Source organism: Danio aesculapii, chromosome 6 (genome assembly GCF_903798145.1).
Source record: "Danio aesculapii chromosome 6, fDanAes4.1, whole genome shotgun sequence".
Taxonomy (NCBI): Eukaryota; Metazoa; Chordata; class Actinopteri; order Cypriniformes; family Danionidae; genus Danio; species Danio aesculapii.
In genome coordinates this window covers 60933497-60955311 of record NC_079440.1, presented here as the reverse complement: position 1 = coordinate 60955311, position 21815 = coordinate 60933497, and the positions used below count along the sequence as shown (strand labels likewise).

The 21815-nt window shown below is 38.6% G+C and overlaps 1 protein-coding gene across 5 annotated transcripts in view; it reads right to left on the bottom strand.

Annotated features, from left to right (window-relative positions):
- Nucleotides 1-21815, bottom strand: part of ralgapb (Ral GTPase activating protein non-catalytic subunit beta) — a 111589-nt gene that overhangs the window by 72784 nt on the left and 16990 nt on the right. For all 5 annotated transcript variants that reach the window (XM_056460649.1, XM_056460650.1, XM_056460652.1 and 2 more), the window contains exons 3-7: nt 16010-16212; nt 11255-11421; nt 8525-8711; nt 6160-6291; nt 151-329 (exon numbers count right to left, since the gene is read on the bottom strand). In XM_056460649.1, coding sequence (XP_056316624.1) covers nt 151-329; nt 6160-6291; nt 8525-8711; nt 11255-11421; nt 16010-16212 — 868 coding nt within the window. The remainder of the gene's footprint in view (nt 1-150; nt 330-6159; nt 6292-8524; nt 8712-11254; nt 11422-16009; nt 16213-21815) is intronic.

Sequence of the window (21815 nt, the reverse complement as noted above, 5' to 3'; positions counted from 1 at the left end):
AACAGGCCTGAGCACGCTTTTGGATGGCATAGTGCGAGTACGCCTTTAATCCAGGAAAAACCCTGCATCAATCTGTATGAAATTTGATGGTAAATTTGTGCATCCTCCCAAAACACAAGATAAATAATAATAATAATAATGTGATTTTACCGAGGAAAGCGTCGACGAGGCAGCTGATGCCCCTCATGGCTCTGAAGAAGATCTGAGGCAGCTGTTTCAGGCAGGGGTGCTGGATCACCTCATGAGGAACACTGTTAACACCCAATAACTGCTCCTGAAACTTCGGGGTGGAACTCACTATGACGGGATTGCTCAGGTCCACGGGGTTACTGAAGAGGGAGAGACAAATTAACTTAACTGAAAGGCCGGGACACAACAAGCCAACGCCAAACAACTAGCACCAACACAACCCAACAGTGTGGTCACCTTGCGTTGGATCGCATTTGGAGCAAAAAGCTGAAAATGAGAATGACTTCCGGCTACTTTAACACTCTTAGAAATAGCAGTGTGAATGCACAGATATGCTGATCACAATCGATCCAACAGCATTCTAAGGAAATTAAGGGAGATTGAAACCGAAATATTATTGTAATGTAATGTAATAGGTGTATTTATATACAGGGTTCATACACATTTTTACTACTAAAATTCAATGACATTTCCATGACTTTTCCAGGACTTTCAAGTAAATTTTCATGACCTAATGTTTCATGTAATGTCTACGTATACATGGTAAAAAATAAGAAAAAAACGATCCATGTTTAAAGTTATTACAGCATATCATAACACATGCAACAATCTATTAAGTTTAAAGGAATCTTTATATCTATGTAAAATTGATTTAGATAATGTTCACGCCGCACTAATAATGTGAGAGCATGTGACCAAGGACAGAAAAGAAGTAAAGAAAACTAACCTATATTTATATATACACATATTTGTTTAATTTCTATGACTTTTCCAAAGCTTTGTGGGGTTTTCTGTTTTTTCCCAAACTTTTCCAGGCCTGGAAAAAGCCATGTCAAAACTCCATGACTTTGTTCCAGGTTTTTCATGACCGTGTGAACCCTGTATATAGCACATTTATCGTGTTTAGCATACACCCAAAGCACTTTACAATCATGAGGTGGGGATCATGAGCATTCTCAACTACAATGCTGAGCTGTTTGAACTACAGAAATGAGTTTAGATTGATCTTAATTAATAATGCAACAAACTGCATTGTTTGTTTTTTTCTGAATGGATTGTAACAAAAAAGGAAGGCTGACTATCATCCTCTCTGCCATGGCAAGCCTGCTTCATGTGTCGGTTCATCGTAGACCTCCACATTTTTTCACACCGCACAAGCAGGAAGAGCATGAGCAGAGCGCATTTTTCCAGCATCCATGTTAACAGATTAGAGCTTTCATACCGCACGCATGCGGCAGCGAGTCAGTGCGGAGTGTGAGCAAAGCTGAAGCAGCCGTGCTGCCTAGGCATGGGTTGGTAAAAGATTCTGACGGTATGATAACCTTGCATAAAACATCACAGTTTCACTAAAAATGCTCTTTTTAAATGTCTGAGTAAAAAACTGAATATATTTTACTTTGAGAAACATTTGAAGTATTTTGGAACAGTAAACATGTCAGGTTAAATAATATAAATGAATCATTGACTTCTGCGGTCTTCATTGGTATCTAAAACAGATTTCTTTACAATTAAACAGGCATATTTGGACATCTTTTCTGCTGGAGCTACTGTAGCCCTAATAAACAAAACAAAAAAAAAAGTGAAAAAAAAATCGTACATTAGAAACGGTGAAGCAGAGAACGGTGGAGATTTTAAAACCTTGACTTTTCCAAAACGAGGTATACCTTGAAAACGGTTATCGTTTCATGCCTAGTCTCTCCACACCACCACTTGGATGATGCAACGGCAGCCACAGGACAACAGCGCCAGTGTTTCACCACACACCAGCTATTGGTGGAGTGGAGAGACATTAATAGAGCCAATTCAGTGGATGGGGATGATTGGAAGGCCATGATGGGTAAGGGCTGATTGAGGGAAATTGGCCTGGACACCGGGTTTACTCTTTACCAGAAGTGCCATAGGATTTTTAATGACGACAGAGAGTCAGGACCTCGGTTTAACGTCTCATTCGAAAGATGGCGCTCACTGACAGTATAGTGTCCCCTTCACTTTTACTGGGGCATTAGGACTCACACAGTCCACAGGTTGAGCGCCTCCTGCTGGCCTCATTAACACCACTTCCAACAGCAACCTAGTTTTCCCATGTGGTCTCCCATCCAGATACTGATGAGGCTCAGCCCTGCTGAGCTTCAGTGAGTAACCACTCTTAGGCTACAGGGTGATATGGCTGTGTTCTTATAGAATACTGCAGTACTTATTGTAACCTCATACAGTGTTTACAGCATGTTAGCTAACTTAAATGTGACAATAAAAGTGATTTTGATTTGATTTAAATTAACTAACATGCTGTAAACACTGTATGAGGTAAATGTTCAAGTTTGAGCACACCGGAACGATTATTGCGTGCAATTACTGCTGACTGTTTAACAGTTGGTAATACTTGTGTACTTTCATACATTTGCCCTTGTTCCAAAAGCAGAAACATACATAATAATAGGGAAGAAAAATGTATTGCAACTTCTGCTTCATGCTGACGTTGAACAGAGCTTGATACAATACAGCTGAAAACTACATTATCAGCCCTACTGTGGAAATAGTATTCATTTTTAAATATTTCCCAAGTGCTGTTTAACAGAGAGGTTTTTTACAGACCATAAACATAACATATTTAAAAATGAACTAATTTCTAATAATCATTTTCATGTGTCTTTTCCATGATGACAGCACATTACACTCTGCTAGTGCAATTTAAAGGCTTAAATAGGTTAATTAGGCAAGTTACTGACTAGAGGTGTGAACCTACACTGGTCTCACGGTTCAGTTGCGATTATCATGCCATCGATTCGGTTCAATTCGATATTTCGGTGCATCACGGTGCATTGACGATGCTTTCCATACACAGTGTTGTATTTTGGGGGGTGGCTATAACAAGCTTTCTGTATAAACACACACACACACACACACACACACACACACATGGACACACAGCACCACACTGTCTCTCATTCACACACATACACAAACATAGACAGCACCAAACAAACACACACACGCACGCACGCACGCACGCGTGCACTCTCTCACACACACGCACGCACGCACGCACACTCGCTCGCTCGGGATCGATATTGTGAGACCGGCCACTCCTGTTAAAATTACACCAGAGTTACCGACCGCTGCCGCACTTTATTCGGAAATGTATTCCCGCGCCACCTGAAATCTGGTCGGGTCCCGCGATAACGCACAGGTACAGCCGCGAGAATGCATACAGCCGAGAGGAAAAGAGAGAGAGAAAAAGTCACGCCAGCAGGTGAAATGAGCCACAGTCAGGGCCGGAGCAAGCTGAACTGCCGCTCTAGGCAAAGGATGATCACGCCGCCCTCAACCCGAAAGTGAAAACGAAAGGGACTCGTTAGTAAAGTGAGGACACGGGTGGTAAGGGGGGTGTCGTGGACGCCACGGCGGCCGCCTCTATGAACGCGTCGGCCCTGGCCACAGTGAGAGAGAGAGAGAGAGAGAGAGAGAAATGGAGCACTTTCATTCCCTCAATCGCAGAGAAATAGGGGCTTCTGCTGTAAGTGCCAGTGAAAGACTTTGCAGAAAACACACACACAGTGAAATGTTTAAGTAGTTGGCGCCTGTAGTGTTGTAAATACCGCGCTCGCCTCCCTCGCAACAGAGCGCATATGAGATAAATGACATCAGTACATAATAACCGGTTATGATTATTACTGAACCGATACCAAATTGTCCGCGTCTGCATCGCGGTGCACCGAAGAAACAATTAATTTTGACACCCCTATTACTGACCATGTTTACATGGACATCAGTAATGGAATTATTTGCCTTAAAACCTCTTGAGGCCCATGGTGTTTTTTTACATGCATTTTTGATTTCTCTTTGCTATTTTCTCATTGGAACCTAATTAGAATAAAATCTAAGTATCATCTTTTGATATGGTGTACTTTTAGAGAAAAATGATGTCCATATATGTGGACTCGTGGTCCACATTTACATAAAACACTTTTTCCTGACTGTTTTTTAATGCATATATAACAGACTTTTTTTTAACTTGCTTTGACTATCAGAGAGTAAAAACAACATCTTTTTCCCATTTTGGACAGTTAAAAATAGGGTTTGTACATTTCATATGCTATAAAACAGTTGCAGGATGACACTGTATGTCTGTAACTAAATATACAACATTCACAGTATTTTAAACAGCCACTTAAGAGCTAAAATGTGCCGTCCATGTATGTGGACACTCAAGCACTAGGAGGTTAATCTGAATAAGAAAATGATATGATTAAGGTTTCATTCTTTTCATGATCCCATTTTTCATCTTATAGCACATAGATCGATTAACGTCATTGCGTCACCTCGCCATCCACATTTCCTCCGGAGTTTCATGTAATTTTGGGCACTTAATTTAAAATTTTGTGACTTTAACTGCAGTTCAGCACTTTCACTTTCATTCAGGAACATTTCATTCATGCCCCCCGTGATAAACAGAGGTATTGGAAGCAAGTACGATGTAAGGACTGGTGGAAGTGTGTTGTTTTAATGGAATTTGATAGCACACACACTGAATGGGAGAAAAAAAACTCCGCATTTCACGGTGTGTGTGTTTGTGGTCTTTTACTGACTCGGTAGGTGCAGAGAATAGTGTCAAACAGCCGTGTGTGTATAAAATATCCTGTCACAAAATGCGGCGAAAAGTCCTACATAACAATAATAGTTTGATTGTGGTGTTTACATGTCTATACTACACTTCAATAATGCCACTAAAATCAGCATACATATACGCACATCTTAATCAGATTTCAGTTTAGTTTGATTATGACCTTATTCGGATTCCATTAATCAAAAATCAATGTTTACATGGTAGACTCTTAATCAGAGTATTGTCTAAATCAGATTAAAATCAGATTAATGGTGTACATGTACACCATACTCACTGTAAAACTACTACTCACTTGTTTCAGCATTAATATTGCAATGTGTGCATCCGGAATAGCCACATTGCATAGATATGCAATGTTAAGTCAGGATTATATTTGAGTTTAACCACAACAGAGTGAAATTTTATAAGTTGTGTGTTTTTAGGGCCTGAGAGAGATTAAAGTATTCAGGCACAAGACATTTTGCCAATTGGAAGTTTAATAAAGAATAATTTTATTGCATTATTTATACAATAAAGATTTTGCAGTGTAATTTTTACATTTATATATACAAAACCACAAAGGGTGCACCGCTTATTTCACTTTTATCTTTGCTTTATTGTATTTATCTATGCTTGTTATTAGTTTATGACATTTTTATGCATGATTTCCTCAATTAATCTAAATGAATACATTTGGTAACACTTTAGGGACCAATTCTCCCTATTACCTAGTTGTTCATTATCATGCATGTTATTAAGATATTGGCTGTTTATTAGTACTTAGAAACTAAATATTCTGCATGATCGTATTCCACATCACTAACCCAATACCTAAACTACCTTAATATCTATTAATAAGGGTCAAATTAGGAGTTTATTGAAACAAAATTGACAGTTAATAGTTTGCTGATAGCGAGAAGTGAACGTTAAAATAAAGCATGGCTATAAATTCATTCCAAGTAGTGCTATTCAATTGGTGAAATTGTAGTTACAGTATACCGCAATATATAATCGCAGAAAAATAAAATAGCGCAATGTTCGATTTTTCCAATATCGTGCAGACCTATTCTGTAGCCAATAAAAAAATATTTCTTAAGGTGGCTAATAAGACTGACAACAGCAATTTTTACATTTTAAAAAGACATTGCTCCATCCAAACTACAAAAATAAGACTTTCTCTAGAATAAAAATACAATAGGAAATAGTGTGGAAAACGTATACTCTGTTAAACGTGGCCTGGGAAATCTGAAAAAGAATACAAAATTTCACAGGAGGGATGATAATTTTGTCTTCACCTCTAAGCAATGAAGTGGAGTCAACTATTCATACTTGGAAAACAAAGCACTGAAGTCAGTTTTACTGCAGACCTGAGCATGTGTAGAAAGCGATACCACGTCTGAGCCACGCAGTCATTGTCCATCTCTGCTGGGATGAGACTGGCGTCCTCCTCTGGCACTTTAAATGGAGGAAATGACGGACCGTACATGAACCGCAGCAGCCTGTGCGGACGACAAAACAAACAGGAAGAAGGTCAAACAAACAAAAGCATCAACATCAGCAAAAAGGTTCTTAAGAGCAAACAGTAGATTATACTGCAAGAAATGATCATGCTATTCAATGTGGGGACTTTATGGTATATAATGAAACGGCACTTACTGTAAATGCAGTCAAATGTTGTTACAGTCAAATGTATATTATGCCTGTCTGTTTTGCTTGTGTGTGTGTTCGCTCGCTCTCTCTCTCTCTCTCTTTCGCTCGCTCGCTCCCTCCCTCTCTCTCTGTCAATTCTCAGGTACGCCCATTCCAGTTTCCCATTCGTCCGTGAAGATGTCAATCTCTATTCCACCCTGTGACGTCATCGACATCTCTACCAATCACATTAGGAGCTCACCGTTTAAAGGGACGCGAGCGGGGAAGCTCATTCTGCTTTTTGCTCCGTCTTGTTTGTCTTATGCTGCTTGCTTTTGTGTGTGTTTTGGTTTATGTGATGTGATAGTGATGTTAGTTTAGAGTTTTGATGTTGGTCTTGTTCTTGTTGTGATTAATAGCTGTTACCGTCTTGTTTGTGTGCTTGTAAAATCCCCTGATCTCTGGCGTCAGCCTTTCCCTGGGATTCAAGGAGTTTAGAGGTCACGTGACATACATCTTACATCACGTAGATAACTCCACTGTCTAAACACACTAGTTTAGAAGCGAGCGCCACCCGCTGTAAGTTTTCTTCATATTTTTTGGTTAGAAGAGTAGGATTAGATATAGCGTAAAAACGCTGAAGATGTTCTTTTTGTTTATTTTCTTCTAGATAGTTTAGAGGGTTAAATTATCTAGATTTGGGCGTTTTGTTTTATTGCTTTCATTTATTTGGCGCCACTTAATTCTCGTTTCCCCAACCATAATACGTTGATTTATTCTCTTTTGTGTGATCTTGTAAATACTTTTCTTTTCTGTTTGCCTTTTCACTATTGTAAATAAATTCACCTATTTTTGGTAGTATTTTGGTTGTTGTTAAAATTTTGCCACCTACTCACCACAAATTTTAACCACCTTTAAATGTTGCCTCTGAAACCCTAGAACAAAACTATAAAGTCGTAACATTTAAATGCAGTCAAATGTGCATGTAAATTCCTGTACAACAGCAAAATCATGTAAGAATTTTAGACACGTTATTTTTTATTAGTCGAAAATGACAAAAGGCACCCTCCCGCAATAGAGAGTCAATAGCTGTTTCCATCCAAAGATGCGAATTACATTAATGTGCACAACTGGAAGAGCAATAAAAGACGAGCAAATGAAGCAGCACTTCCATCAAATGAGTCAAAAAGTACAAAATCGTCACTTTCTGATTAACAGGCGCCAAATATCAACAGTACAAACGTCATTTGCTGCGGTAGGAGAAGCTGCATGAGTCTTTTCTTTATTTAATAAATTACTTGCACCTCAGAAGACAATGTTGACATGCAATGATCGTGTAGTGGCGTGAGACGAAGAGTACACATGCTCTTGACAGTTCTGGAGGTCATTAATAATATAACACGAATACTGTATAGGCTAAAGCGTTTTAGAATGACCATTTCAGATGTTTTACAATGTGCTCAGCCTGATGATTTGTCCATTCACACACACTTTTATCACCACATGATCTCTTATACATCAAAAATCACATGATTTTTTTAACGAACATACTGGAATTTGTTCTGTAAAAGTATTTCCATCGTAGTTTATGCACTTTCTTTAGCAAATAAAATGTTTATCTACTCAGTTATGTGCATATTTTTATGCGCATTTGTCAAATTTATGCACATCTTGGCGTTTCCATCAACCTTTTTTTGCACATAACCAAAATACGCACAAGTATAGGTGGAAGGAAACATAGCTAATGGATTGAGTTGGACCAGGGCATGGCCTAAATGTGCTTTGTCTCTATGTACTCATGTAAATGTTTGGTGTAAACCCAGGATATAAGGCTTTTATCGCCACCTGTTGGTTCGACGTGCCCTTAACCTGCATCACAGTGCAATTGCGCATTTTCATGTGGACAGATTTTAATTTTTTTTTTTTTTAAACAAAGACGTAGAAAACTCAGTTTATAAAAATACCCATGCACATGAGGACATGGCCTGAATTTACTACCTAGATCAGCAGCACGTTAAAAAATAAATAAATAGTCCACTGTGCTTCTGTAAGCACAGTTGACTGCAGCTTGTGCTTTGACTCCCGCTCTAGTGTGTGCTGTACCTGGACGTGAGTGCGGCGATGACTTTACTCCACTGCTCCACCACCGGAGGATGATGCCTCCAGTTGGCCAGCATCTCTCGGGCAGTTTTCCAGTAGGGCGGCGTGGGGAAACAGCGCGTGCAGGCCAGAAACCAAACCTCGAACAACACACTTATCAACTTCTCTGCCAGCTTCTCAGCTATACCTCCTAGAGAAGACACAGACAAACAGACCTGTCAGACTGGCTGCTGATTGGAAGATAAGAATAACTATACACAGGTGAAGTAGGAATTATTCGCCTCTTGAATTATTAGCCCCCCCCCGAATTATTAGCCTCATTGTATATTTTTCCCCCTCCCCCCTGTTTATGGTTTTCCCCAATTTCTGTTTAATGAAAAGAAGATTTTTTTCCACATTTCTAATCATAATAGTTTTAATAACTCATTTCTAATAACTGATTTATTTTCTCTTTGTCATGATGACAGTAAATAATATTAGACTGGATATTCTTTAAGATACTAGTATTCTGCTTAAAGTGACATTTAAAGGCTTAACTAGGTTAATTAGGGTAAAGTTAGGGTAATTAGGCAAGTGACCGCAAGGAGTACGCAAACTTACATATTTCCCATTTTGCTGTCTGTTTCGCTCTATGGTTTCGCTACATGTGGAGAGCGTCACATCACCTTCCCACGTCTGTCACAAATTACATGACATTATCCAGGAGGAGCTTGGCTGGACACACCCGGCCTGAACCAATCGTGTGGATCGAACACGCTGTTGTTAATATTAGGAGGAAAATAAATATATTTCTGCTTTTTTAGAGTCAAACACTTTGGACAACGCTTGAACTAAATTTAAGACCTTGTAAAAATGTGATTAAGACTTTTTATTACCTTTTAACGGCCCTAATTTTCTCATAATTGATTTATCAACTTTTAATACTTTTTAAGACCCCGCTGACACCCTGTGAATGTATTAAAACATGCTTGTTTGTTATTAAAAATGTTAATAATGACAAATTAGTACTAATTTGTGCATCTTTTTACTTCCGTGTGCAGCCATGCTGTCATTGTTGATGGTGTATTCTGGGAAACTTTCCTACCCCTTGGTTTTGAGTGTGATCCTGAAAAATCTCCATTTGAAGAGCTATCTAGCCCATCCCCTTTGCCCTACGCCTTCAAGCTAAAGAGAATTGGAACACCCCTACCCCTTCAGTGAACGCGCAAGGGGAAGGGGTAAGGGGTAGAATTGGGATCGGGCCTATATGGTGTCATGGCTTTGCAATCGAAAAAAATGTGATGATAATGGAAGTCAATGGGGCAAAAACAGCCACCAACATAACCGAAGGGTAGTCAACTTGCCCAGAGTGTATTGTTGAGTTTTAAACAATTTCATAGTTTTAAACAATTGTCATAATAAGATTGGTCACCAAATGTCATTCTATTTGCTAAAACAAAGAAAGTCGTGGACAAATTAAAATTTTAATTTTAATTAGAAAATTTGATCACATCACCCCAATTTTATCCTCCTTACACTGGCTGCCTGTTAAGTTTCGTATTGAATTTAAAATATTGCTTCTTACATATAAAGCTTTAAATAATCTAGCTCCTGTTTATCTAACCAATCTTCTGTCTCGCTACAATCCAACTCGCTCTTTAAGGTCTCAAAACTCAGGGCTTCTGGTAGTACCTAGAATAGCAAAGTCTACTAAAGGAGGTCGAGCCTTCTCATTTATAGCTCCTAAACTCTGGAATAGCCTTCCTGATAACGTCCGAGGCTCAGACACACTCTCCCAATTCAAAACTAGATTAAAGACCTATCTGTTCAGTAAAGCATACACTTAGTGCACCACTTGGGGGCTTCCACACAGGTTATGCATCTTGTTGATATACACTGTGAACATCAGCTACGCTAATTATTCTCTTTATTCTCCATTTCCACCTGGGGATACTCTTCCCGAGGCCCTCAGACTATGCAGAGTCACTGATTCGATCCAAGACCAACGACGAGATGATCCCAAGGTTTTTTATATCCTGGACCTGGCCGAATCCTGAGCAGCTACTGTGATGGTCATGGAGGAGTGGAGAACATGAGACTGATTCCTGTGACGCTCCAGAGACAGACGAGTCTTCGCTGAGGCCAGCTTCCAGCCTCCGCCACTGAGACTACAGCTCTGCACAAGACGTTTGGCCAGCGGAGAAATTAAAATGGTCGTGCCCAACTGAGCCTGGTTTCTCTCAAGGTTTTTTTTCTTCACTTCCGCCTTTGGTGAAGTTTTTTTTTTCCCTCTCCGCTGTCGCCACTGGCTTGCGTGTTTCGGGATCTGTGGAGCTGCGCATCGTTGGATTTGCTCTTCAGTATTTGGACTCTCAGTAGTGATTATTAAACCACACTGAACTGAGCTAAACTGCACTGAACTCAACACTACAAACTGAACTACACTGTTCCTATTTACTGTGACCTTTTATGTGAAGCTGCTTTGACACAATCTGCATTGTATAAGCGCTATACAAATAAAGGTGAAAAATTGAATTGAATTGAAACAAATTAAGCCTTAAAATCAGCCCAGAGTGGATGAAAATCTAACAGCACACAAGGGTTAAACAGGAACCACACTTTGCATACTGCACACAAAACGCAGTTTGTATAGATGCAAAGATTCTCTCATTTGGTTGTCAGAAAACGAAAGAACTAGTGTAATTTGTTTAAGAGAGAAGAATCATTGTGATTGGTTGTGATGATCTTACGGACCTCCCACAGTGGGCGGGGCCAGGAGCGTGTCATTGATGCGCAGCAGGAAGAGCAGCAGCACCTCCCAGGTCTCTCTGGCCATGCTGGACGAGTCTCGCGCCAGTTTCTGCACTGCCGACAACACTTGCTGACACAGTTTAAAGTGCACCAGGCTGAAGTTCTCTGGTCTGGAAGAAACACACATTCATATTTAAAATCAACAAGAGTGTAGGGCTATCATCCCAAGCACAAAACCCAAAAATAATCAATATTTTAATACAAATATGCGTAATATGTTTTATATTTAACATGAGAATCATAAATGGTAATTTCCTCTGTCAGAAATCTGTCTTTCTTATAATATTTAATACACAGAAATGTAAGATTTTTATATTTGATATGAGTCAAAATTAATTATTTCTATGTCAGAAATCTGTCTTTTTTATTCATTAATTTTCTTTTCGGCTTAGTCCCTTTATTAATCTGGGGTCGCCACAGCGGAATGAACCACCAATTTATCCAGCATATGTTTTACACAGCGGATGCCCTTCCAGCTGCAACCCAACACTGGGAAATACCCATACACTCCCATTCACTCATATACACTACGGCCAATTTTAGCCTACCCAATTCACCTGTACCACATGTCTTTGGACTTGTTGGGGAAACCGGAGCACCAGGAGGAAACCCAAGTGAACACAGGGAGAACTTGCAAACTCCACACAGAAACGCCAACTGACTCAGCCGAGGCTCGAACCAGCGACCTTCTTGCTGTGAGGCGACAGTGCTATCCACTGTGCCACCCCAAAAATCTGTCTTTTTTATAATACTTAATACATATGAATGTCATTTTTTATATTTGATATAAGATTGGTCACACTTTACAATAAGGTTTAATTAGTTAAAGTTACATGAATTAATAATAAACAATAACATAAAGCATTTATTAATCATAGTTCAACATTTACTAATGCATTATCAAAATCCAAACGCATGCTTGTTTGGATAAAACAAAGCATATGTTTTACACAGCGGATGGCATTCCAGCTGCAACCCATCACTGGGAAACATCCACACACACACTCATACACACATACACTATGGACAATTTAGTCTACCCAATTCACCTGTACCACATGTCTTTGGACTGTGGGGGAAACCGGAAACCCACGCCAACACTGGGAGAACATGCAAACTCCACACAGAAACGCCAACTGATACAGCCAAGGCTCGAACCAGAGACCTTCTTGCTATGAGGTGAACATGCTACCCACTGCGCCACCGTGCAGCCCACTTTAATTTCAAAGATGAATAAATACTTTAATAAATTAAAGAAAGTGTGGTTGTTGTCACCAGCACAAATACAAAAATAATATTGTTAATGTTCTGTGAGAGTCATTTACTTCAGAATGAACAAGCAGTGTAAAGGGAAAATTATAGCTTCTTTGTCAGAAATCTGCTATATATATATATATATATATATATATATATATATATATATATATATATATATATATATATATATATATATATATATATTTCTTAAATAGCAGATTTCTGACAAAGAAGCAATAATTTTCCCTTTACACTGCTTGTTCATTCTGAAGTAAATGACTCTCACAGAACATCTATATATCATCATATATATATATATATATATATATATATATATATATCTATATATCTATATATCATCATATATATATATATATTTAATACATATAAATGTATGATTTTTAAATTTGAAATAAGATATTTTGGTCACACTTTACAATAAGGTTTCATTAGTTGAAGTTAGGTAATGCCAACATGAACTAATAATGAACAATAATGCAATAAAGCATTTATTAATCATAGTTCATAATTAGTGGGCAAGCTAAATTGTCAGTAGTGTATGTGTGTGAATGAGTGTGAATGGGTGTTTCCCAGTAATGGGTTGCGGCTGGAAGGGCATCCGCTGCGTAAAAACAAACAAGAAAAAAAAAACATGCTTTACAAGTTGGCGGTTCATTCCGCTGTGGCAACCCAAGATTAATAAAGGGACTAAGTCGAAAAGAAAATGAATGAATGAATGAGTTCATAATTAGATTATTAAAATCCAAATTAATGCTCGACTACATTAGATAATGTACTAGTTAGGAAGAACTAACAATGAATGACTATTTTCAAAGAGGAATAAATATTGTAATACACATGTTGTTCACTCTTTGTGTTAGCAAACACATTAAATAACATTAATTTAACTATTAATGTATATACTATACACACTACAGTGAATATTAACCAAATAACTATTCATAAACCATTTTTATAAATGTGGTAAGGGTGATTAAATAGCTAAAAATATATCATTTGTAGGGCGTCACGGTGGCGCAGTGGGTAGAACGATCGCCTCACTGCAAGAAGGTCGCTGGTTCAAGCCTCGGCTGGGTCAGTTGGTGTTTCTGTGTGGAGTTTGCATGTTCTCCCTGTTGGCGTGGGTTTCCTCCAGGTGCTCTGGTTTCCCCCACAGTCCAAACACATGCGCTATAGGGGAATTGATGAACTAAATTGGCTGTAGTGTATGTGTGTAAATGAGTGTATAGGTGTTTCCCAGTGATGGGTGGCAGCTAGAAGGGCATTCATTGCTGCGTAAAACATATGCTGGATAAGTTGGCGGTTCATTCCGCTGTGGCGACCCCACTACTCACAATAAAGGGACTAAGCGAAAAGGAAATTAAATGAATGAATATAATTAGTTATAATTACCATTCATCATCATGCACATATAAAATACACATATTTATTTAGTAATTATAAAGCAGTACAAGGTGAAAAATATGTATTTATTCTCATTTATACTTTTTTAGTATAAATTTATAGCATTTATATTTATACTTTATTGATCTTATAAATACAATCAATTTTAATTATCATGTTTAATAATAAAAATGTGCGTGTATGCACCTATATGTGTGTGTACAGGCATCTGCACTTAAGAGCAACAGTACTATATAATAATTCTCATTACTTTATTTTTGAAACTAAGTTGACACCATTAACCGAGACAAATTTCACAACAACAATGAAGCATACTAATGTTGAAAATCGCTTTGTTTCATAAATACGCGAGTAGTTTGGATGCATGCATGTTTCTAAATACTGAGTGCATCATGAGTAGGGCCAGACGGAATCTGCTGACATTTTTTGCTATTTCTGCATTGAATTTTGGTAAAAATCTGCGGATTTCTGCTGAATTATTTTGGGAGTATCATAACTAAAACCCTAATATGTGAAATAAAAAATTTGATCTTTTATATCTTATATAACTTTTATTTAAAGTGCACATAGTTTACCTCTTTTTTTTATGATTGAGTGTGAGTTCTGAGTGTGCCAGTTTAGGTTCAGTTTAAAACACAATTCAGATTTGTTTATTATAATGTGTTAAAAAGTGTCATGTTGGGGGCGTGTCCACAGCTCGCTGATTTAGGGGTGTGTTGCTTCACATGTAAATTAGTTTCGGCTACCCGCCAACGTAACAAGGGGGCGGGGCCATGAGCTCACCCGCTCTGCGTTTGCAACAGAGTCTGACAGGCAGACGGAGAAGGAGAGAGAGGACCACCATTCAATCGTACATGTACGACTCGGACACAGACCAAGCAGAGAGTACAAAATCATTTGTGTCTTTGTACAGTTTTACAGCCAACTGTGTTCTAGTTTCAAGTGCCGAGCTTGTACACAGAAACTAATAACCACGCACACTGAATTAACTTTGACTGAGGCACTGGATGCGACGCTCGAAGCCGCGACACGGCACACCAGACACTCTCTGTGGCGCAGCAGAAACATGAAGTGTCCCGAATCGTCGCGCCATGCATTTTTGAATTCTAAACATAGGTTTCTGCAGCGGTCCGCGGCGCCCAGCCATCGACTTGAGTGTACCCTGATAGAAACCGATGTTTAGAATTCTAAAACGCATGCTAGTTAAGATCACAGGGAGCTTCTGGGATCGCGAGAAATGCAAACGGCTGAAGTATAAGGTAGACTCAATGAGAAGTACACATGTTTGCAAACCTACCTAAAGATACAACCAATAATTCTGATTAGAGCGATAATGTGGAGAATATTGATCTTGTGTTGAGCCCAATGAGCCTTGCATCTAAAAATAGAGCTAGCGTGTTCCTTTAGTGATATCGCTTCAACTCACGCTGAAAATGGCGGACGTGAATCAACAAACTGAGGATATGATGACGCGCCTGTCAATCAATATTGGTGGGCGGGGGGACCACTCTCCTACGTAAAGTTGCGGTCGGTTTGAAAACCGCTCCAATTGGTCCACCGTTTTTTTATGTTGTTAAATTGAAAAAAAAGCACTGGGTGTGTTTATATCACCCCAATATGACGCTCTATACACCATACATGCACATATGTCTGTCCAAACAGCTTGAAAAGTAGATTTTTTACCATAGGTGCCCTTTATTATTTAAAATGGAAATCTAATTAGATACACTTTATTTGATAAACAAAGCAAGTTTCTTATATAATATCTCTACTAAAAGACAGAAAATATTACTGAATCAACTGCATTGTACATAAATCAGATGAACATTTTCATATAAGTCAATAATATTCTTGTACTTAATATAAAAAACGGAATAAATATAGATTTACACACATTTACACAAGTAAATAAACAGAATTATTATTAAAAACAGACTAAAAATCTGCGGAATTCTGCGTGTGCAGATTCTGTGTGGGCCTAATCATGGGTAATTAAACACACTCTGTCGAACCCACCTGGGCAGGAATAGGTTGTGCAAGTGTTTGAGGATGGTTTGGACGTAGAGGTCAGGCTCTTTGATTATGGGCTGCGGGATGGAGTCTCTCGGAGACACCAGCGCCATGATCCAGTCAGTGTAAACGTCCACACACAACTTAACTGTGTCTCCGTCCAGAGGGAGCGTCAGGCCGTAACACAGCACCTCCATGGTCCATTTCACCTAAAGATGACAACCACAGGATTGATTATTATTAGTGCAAAAATCCACCATGATTAAAATTAGTTTTGACTTAATATATTTGTGTGTATTATATATATTTATTATGTACATGTCTGTCTGTCATGCTTGTTTGTAAGCAAAACACACTGAATATTGAACATAACAGATATTCCTGTCCGCAGATCTGTGTGTGTGTGTATGATTACATTTCAAACAGCATCGACAGGCAATGAGCTGAATCACAGGTCAGAAAACAGGTCAAGGAAAAAAAAAAATCAGAGGCTGAGCGGGAATTGACAGGATATCCTCATCTCTTATCTCAGTACACAGAAGCTTACAGGAACCACGCGCACAATGGAAGTCAATGCAACACACACACACACACAAACGAAGGGTTTTAACTAGCACAAAACACACCCAGATACACAAACAAACATTTGACAGAGCTAAACAGCCCTTAAAGGGACAGTTCACCCAAAAATTTACATTTCCTCACTATTTACTCTCGATCAAGTGGTTCCAATCCTTTACTTTCTTAATTTTATATACCAGAGATGCCCAAACTAAGCCCTGCAGGCCAAAGTTGGCCCATGGAAACATTTGATTTGGCCTGCCATGCCATCTGAATTTGGTTTAGAGACTGTAATTTCAAATTTAAAGTAAACTTTTATTGGTTTATTTTATTGTTAAGCTACAAAAAAAGCTATTTGAAATTAAATGTTTCAATTGAAATGGTGTTAATTAATCAGATTTAGTTTTAATTGTACATACGACGGATATAGGGGACAATGCAGAGACTTTGGTAAACCTGTAATCATTGACGTCCCCAGTAAAAACAAATACTATGCAAGTCAATGGTTACAGGTTCACAACTTTCTTCAAAATATCTTCTTTTGTGTTTAACAGATCAACAGTCAAACAAGTAAATGGTAAGTGAATGATGACAGAATTTTCAGTTTTGGGTGAACTAGCCCTTTAAAACAGACTCAGACCACTGCACTAAAAACATCACCGCACGTCTCTCATTTTAGACCAAGGCGTAAGTCGAGTGGCATGTTTTGTTTCTAACCAAATTATGCAAATAAACGACTGAGGAAACAACACAGCGCTGCTCTTTAACTTCCTAATAAACACTAACTTTATTAAGAACCACAACACTGCATGTTTAACGTCAAATAGACCTCATAATGTCCATTTTTAGCCCACTCCGGAGATCATTTATCAGGAGTTAAATGGGAACAGCAGTTATAAAGATAAGTGGTTGAAATAAATCACATAACAAGACATTTTGTGATGCCGTTTATTTTTGTGTAGCTTAATTTAGACATGCTTGATCAATTGCTCTTTATATCTCACAGCTTTCAAAGAATAGAGGCTTTACATTTCACACTGAGATCTGATGGTGTTTGATTCATGTTTCAGCACAAACTAAAATAACATTCATCTTAATTTAGGCATAAATCAGTCAACATTTATAACCTGCATATTAAGTTCTTTCCATGTTTTGTAATCAAAAATTGTAGTAAACACAGTTGAACAAAATTATTAGCCTTTCTATGAAACTTTAATTCTTTATCAAATATTTATTAAGAGCTGTTTAACGGAGATACTTTTTTTTCAACATAATATTTTTAATAACATATTTCCTTTGTTTTTGCTATGATAATATTGACATAATATGTACTATTTTACTAGTTATTTTGCAAGATACTATTTTAAAGTGCCTAAAGTGCATCAGTCAATTTTGTTCTGAGCAAATCGTGACATTTATTTAAAGGGCACCTATGAGGTAAATCATCTTTTGTTAGCTGTTTGGACAGAACTGTGTGTAGGTATAGTGTGTCCACAGTCATATTGGGGTGATAGAGTCAAGTCTCTTTTTTAATATTTCCTGACAGCAAAATAGGATCTAAATCCCAGTGATTTTGAGGTCCACCGCAACGTGACGTAGGAGTTCGGTTTTCCAGTCCATCGAATTGATTGACAGATGCCATGTTTCTATAATAACAACATGTATACACGTGTCCACAAAACATTTTTTTGCAAATAATAAGGGATTAAAAAAATCTGTTCAACTTGCTGTGATTTAAACAGAAGTTTAAAATGTTTTTAAAGCAGAGCATGTTTGTAATTAAGAGAGGCTGCTATAATCACCATGGCCGCATGGTGTCAGTAAACGTGGATATATACATGTGTGTATGTGTGTCATCATTTCAGAAAGGCTTGAAAACACCCCACTACAAATACATCTAATAAACTTCCTTTGTATTTTTGACTAATGAGCTGTATTTCAGCTTTATCCGAGTCGGTTTCCATTACTGACTGCTGTTTATTTGCTGTAACGCAGGAGATGCAGACAACAGTTCATTTGCATTTAAAGCCACAGGCTACCAAAACAGCCACACTGTCCTCAGACACCAAAATGGGCAGATTCTGGAGGTTATAATAAATAATCTGATTGGTATTTTGAGCTGAAACTTTACAGACAACTTCTGGAGACAACAAAGTCTTATCAAATGGCCCATTTCCACTGAGTGGTACGGTACGGTTCGGTTTGGTTCGGTACGCTTTTATAGCCGTTTCCACTGTCAAAAAGCGTACCGAACCGAACCGTACCGTACCGTACCGTACCACTTTTTCGGCACCCTTTCGAAAGGGTACCAAACACTAGAAAGGGTACCAAAAGGCGGAGCTAGACGCGCAGCTGAACGCTATTGGTTTACAGAGATACGTCATTCGCTTACGCAACAAGCCAGAATGAAAACAAAAAACCGCCATGTTTAAAAATACACGCACAGCGAGAGATTACAGCGGAATTATTTATACATATAATAACGAGCCATGGTCGACCCGGGCTCAAACAAACCTTGTCGTCTTGATAAACAGCCACAAAGCCATGGAGTAGAGCTGATTTACCCTGTGCCGCGAAGTTTTTTTTACGAGGCAGTCTGAGGCGCGAGCGGTTTTGCTTTCTTGCTTGCGCGCATCTAACATTATATCTGAAATAACAAACTTCTTGAGCTGATGATAATAACCTGCGCTTGATTATTGACGTGCTTTTGAAACCCGATCCTGTCAGACACTGACAAACGCGAGAGTGAAGCGAGGAAAAAACAAGAGAGGAGCCGGAAAAAAAAGAGCACATTATTTTTGAGCAGATGTGAACACACTGCCTTATTTAATTATTATTGTTATCTTCACCTTTTGGACTAATATGAACTCAGAATGATGGAATTGTTCTCTAACAGAGGCTACATGTGCTGCTGAAGCTTACAGACACAGATGAGAGGTTTTCATTGACTGTAGGCTGTATATTGTCCTGTTTTTGAACCTATACGGACGAAATGTCTGTTGTGTGTAGTTCTTCTGTAATTGATAACATATCGGAGACTGTAAGGGGCTGTTTGTGTTCATATATGTTCATTTATTCAGTTATTTAATATAATTACAATAGTTACAGTAGGCTGTTTCACACTGTCATTGATCTGCAGTTATAATCAACTCATGTTCATTGAAAAGTTAGTAATAATCATTATACAGAAGTATTTATGTGTATGAAGCGTCTGTTTTATGAGAAGTGCTTCTCATATGATATGTGAGTGACCCGTACAGCTTAATTGTAGACATTTCCTCCAGCGAGAATGACGTCGACTGAAACTCTCTGTCATACACCACGCCCACCAAAAGGGTACCCTTGTTAGTGGAAACGCAAGCCTGATAAAGGTGACCCGTACCAAACCGAACCGTACCGTACCGTACCAGTCAGTGGAAACGAGCCATTACTTCTTGTAAAAGGGGTATAATAGGTGCTCTTTAATAATAAATTATTAGTGCTCTGGAAAATTGATTTATGTTTTATAAATATATTTGTTTTATTCAAGCTAACCTAAAAGAAATCAGACTTGAAAATTGTTAGTTTTGTTAAACAGCACTTGGGAAATATTTGTTTGAAAATTGTTACATCTCTGACGTTATACAGTTTGGGGACTGTTGTTTCACCTTTGCTGGTTTCGTTTTGCATTTATAGGATACGGGGGTTGGCTGAGTTGGATGTAAATGATTCGGGACATGGATAGTTATGCGATGACGCAATTGAGAAGAGCTCCAATCGTTGCGTTGCAGAATGGTGGGACATTATATAAAGAAAACGCTGCATCACTTGGGGAAAGCCGGCGTTTTCGTGTGAACTTGAGCAGTGTTTGACATTTGCTGTCTGTGTGTGTTCCTTCCCCTTTTGCTTTGATCCATCATTGTTCGATTACCTTTTGTGGGTGTGCTTTGTTTGCCATGTAAATTGAAACGTTTGTTTCAAACTCTTGAGAAGTGGAGTGTGAACATCTTATCTGTGTATTATTCTGGACGGAGGAGAGGGAATAGGTAAGATCTGTCACGTGATGTACATGGCGCACATGCAGCATTCCTTTACTTATACACACTAGGTTACGAATTTGTGCCACACTTGTAAGTTTTGCTTTGGAAAGCGAGAGTAGGTAAGATACGGCGTCTCCGATGTTGAAGGTTATCTTTCTGTTTTATTTTGTAGTTCTAGGGGAAGAGTTTAATAGGTTAGTTAGTTGATATTTGTTTTGTTCTTTTCTTTGGCAAAGTCCCTCCCCTTTGTCCTCTTTATGTCTGTTAAACGTGGTTAATTGTTTTTTTTTTGTAAAATCATCGTCTTATTTCTAACTACTTTTGTGTGAATCTTTATTTTTTCATAAACATTTAAAAATCACAGCTTGTTTATAATAAACAAGTTCACTTAAATAGCACTTTCGTGTCTCGTTGTTCCTCATCTATTGTAAATGGCAGCAATAATTACAACTGGCTTAATGTTTTCCTTTTAGTTCCCCCTTGACCATTAAAAAGTAACGCAAAGGGATGTCACAAAAATTAACGTACATTTAATTTTAAAGGGCACCTATGGTAAAAAATCTACTTTTCAAGCTGTTTGGACAGACATATGTGCATGTATGGTGTATAGAGCGTCATATTGGGGTGATATAAGCACACCCAGTGCTTTTTTTTCAATTTAACAACATAAAAAACGGTGGACCGATTGGAGCGGTTTTCAAACCGACCGCAACTTTACGTAGGAGAGCGGTCCCCCCGCCCACCAATATTGATTGACAGGCGCGTCATCATATCCTCAGTTTGTTGATTCACGTCCGCCATTTTCAGCGTGAGTCGAAGCGATATCACTAAAGGAACACGCTAGCTCTATTTTTAGATGCAAGGCTCATTGAGCTCAACACAAGATCAATATTCTCCACATTATCGCTCTAATCGGAATTATTGGTTGTATCTTTAGGTAGGTTTGCAAACATGTGTACTTGTCATTGAGTCTACCTTATACTTCAGCCGTTTGCATTTCTCGCGATCCCAGAAGCTCCCTGTGATCTTAACTAGCATGCGTTTTAGAATTCTAAACATCGGTTTCTATCAGGGTACACTCAAGTCGACGGCTGGGCGCCGCGGACCGCTGCAGAAACCTATGTTTAGAATTCAAACATGCGTGACGTGACGATTCGGGACACTTCATGTTTCTGCCGCGCCACAGAGAGTGTCTGGTGTGCCGTGTCGCAGCTTCGATCGGCGCATCCGGT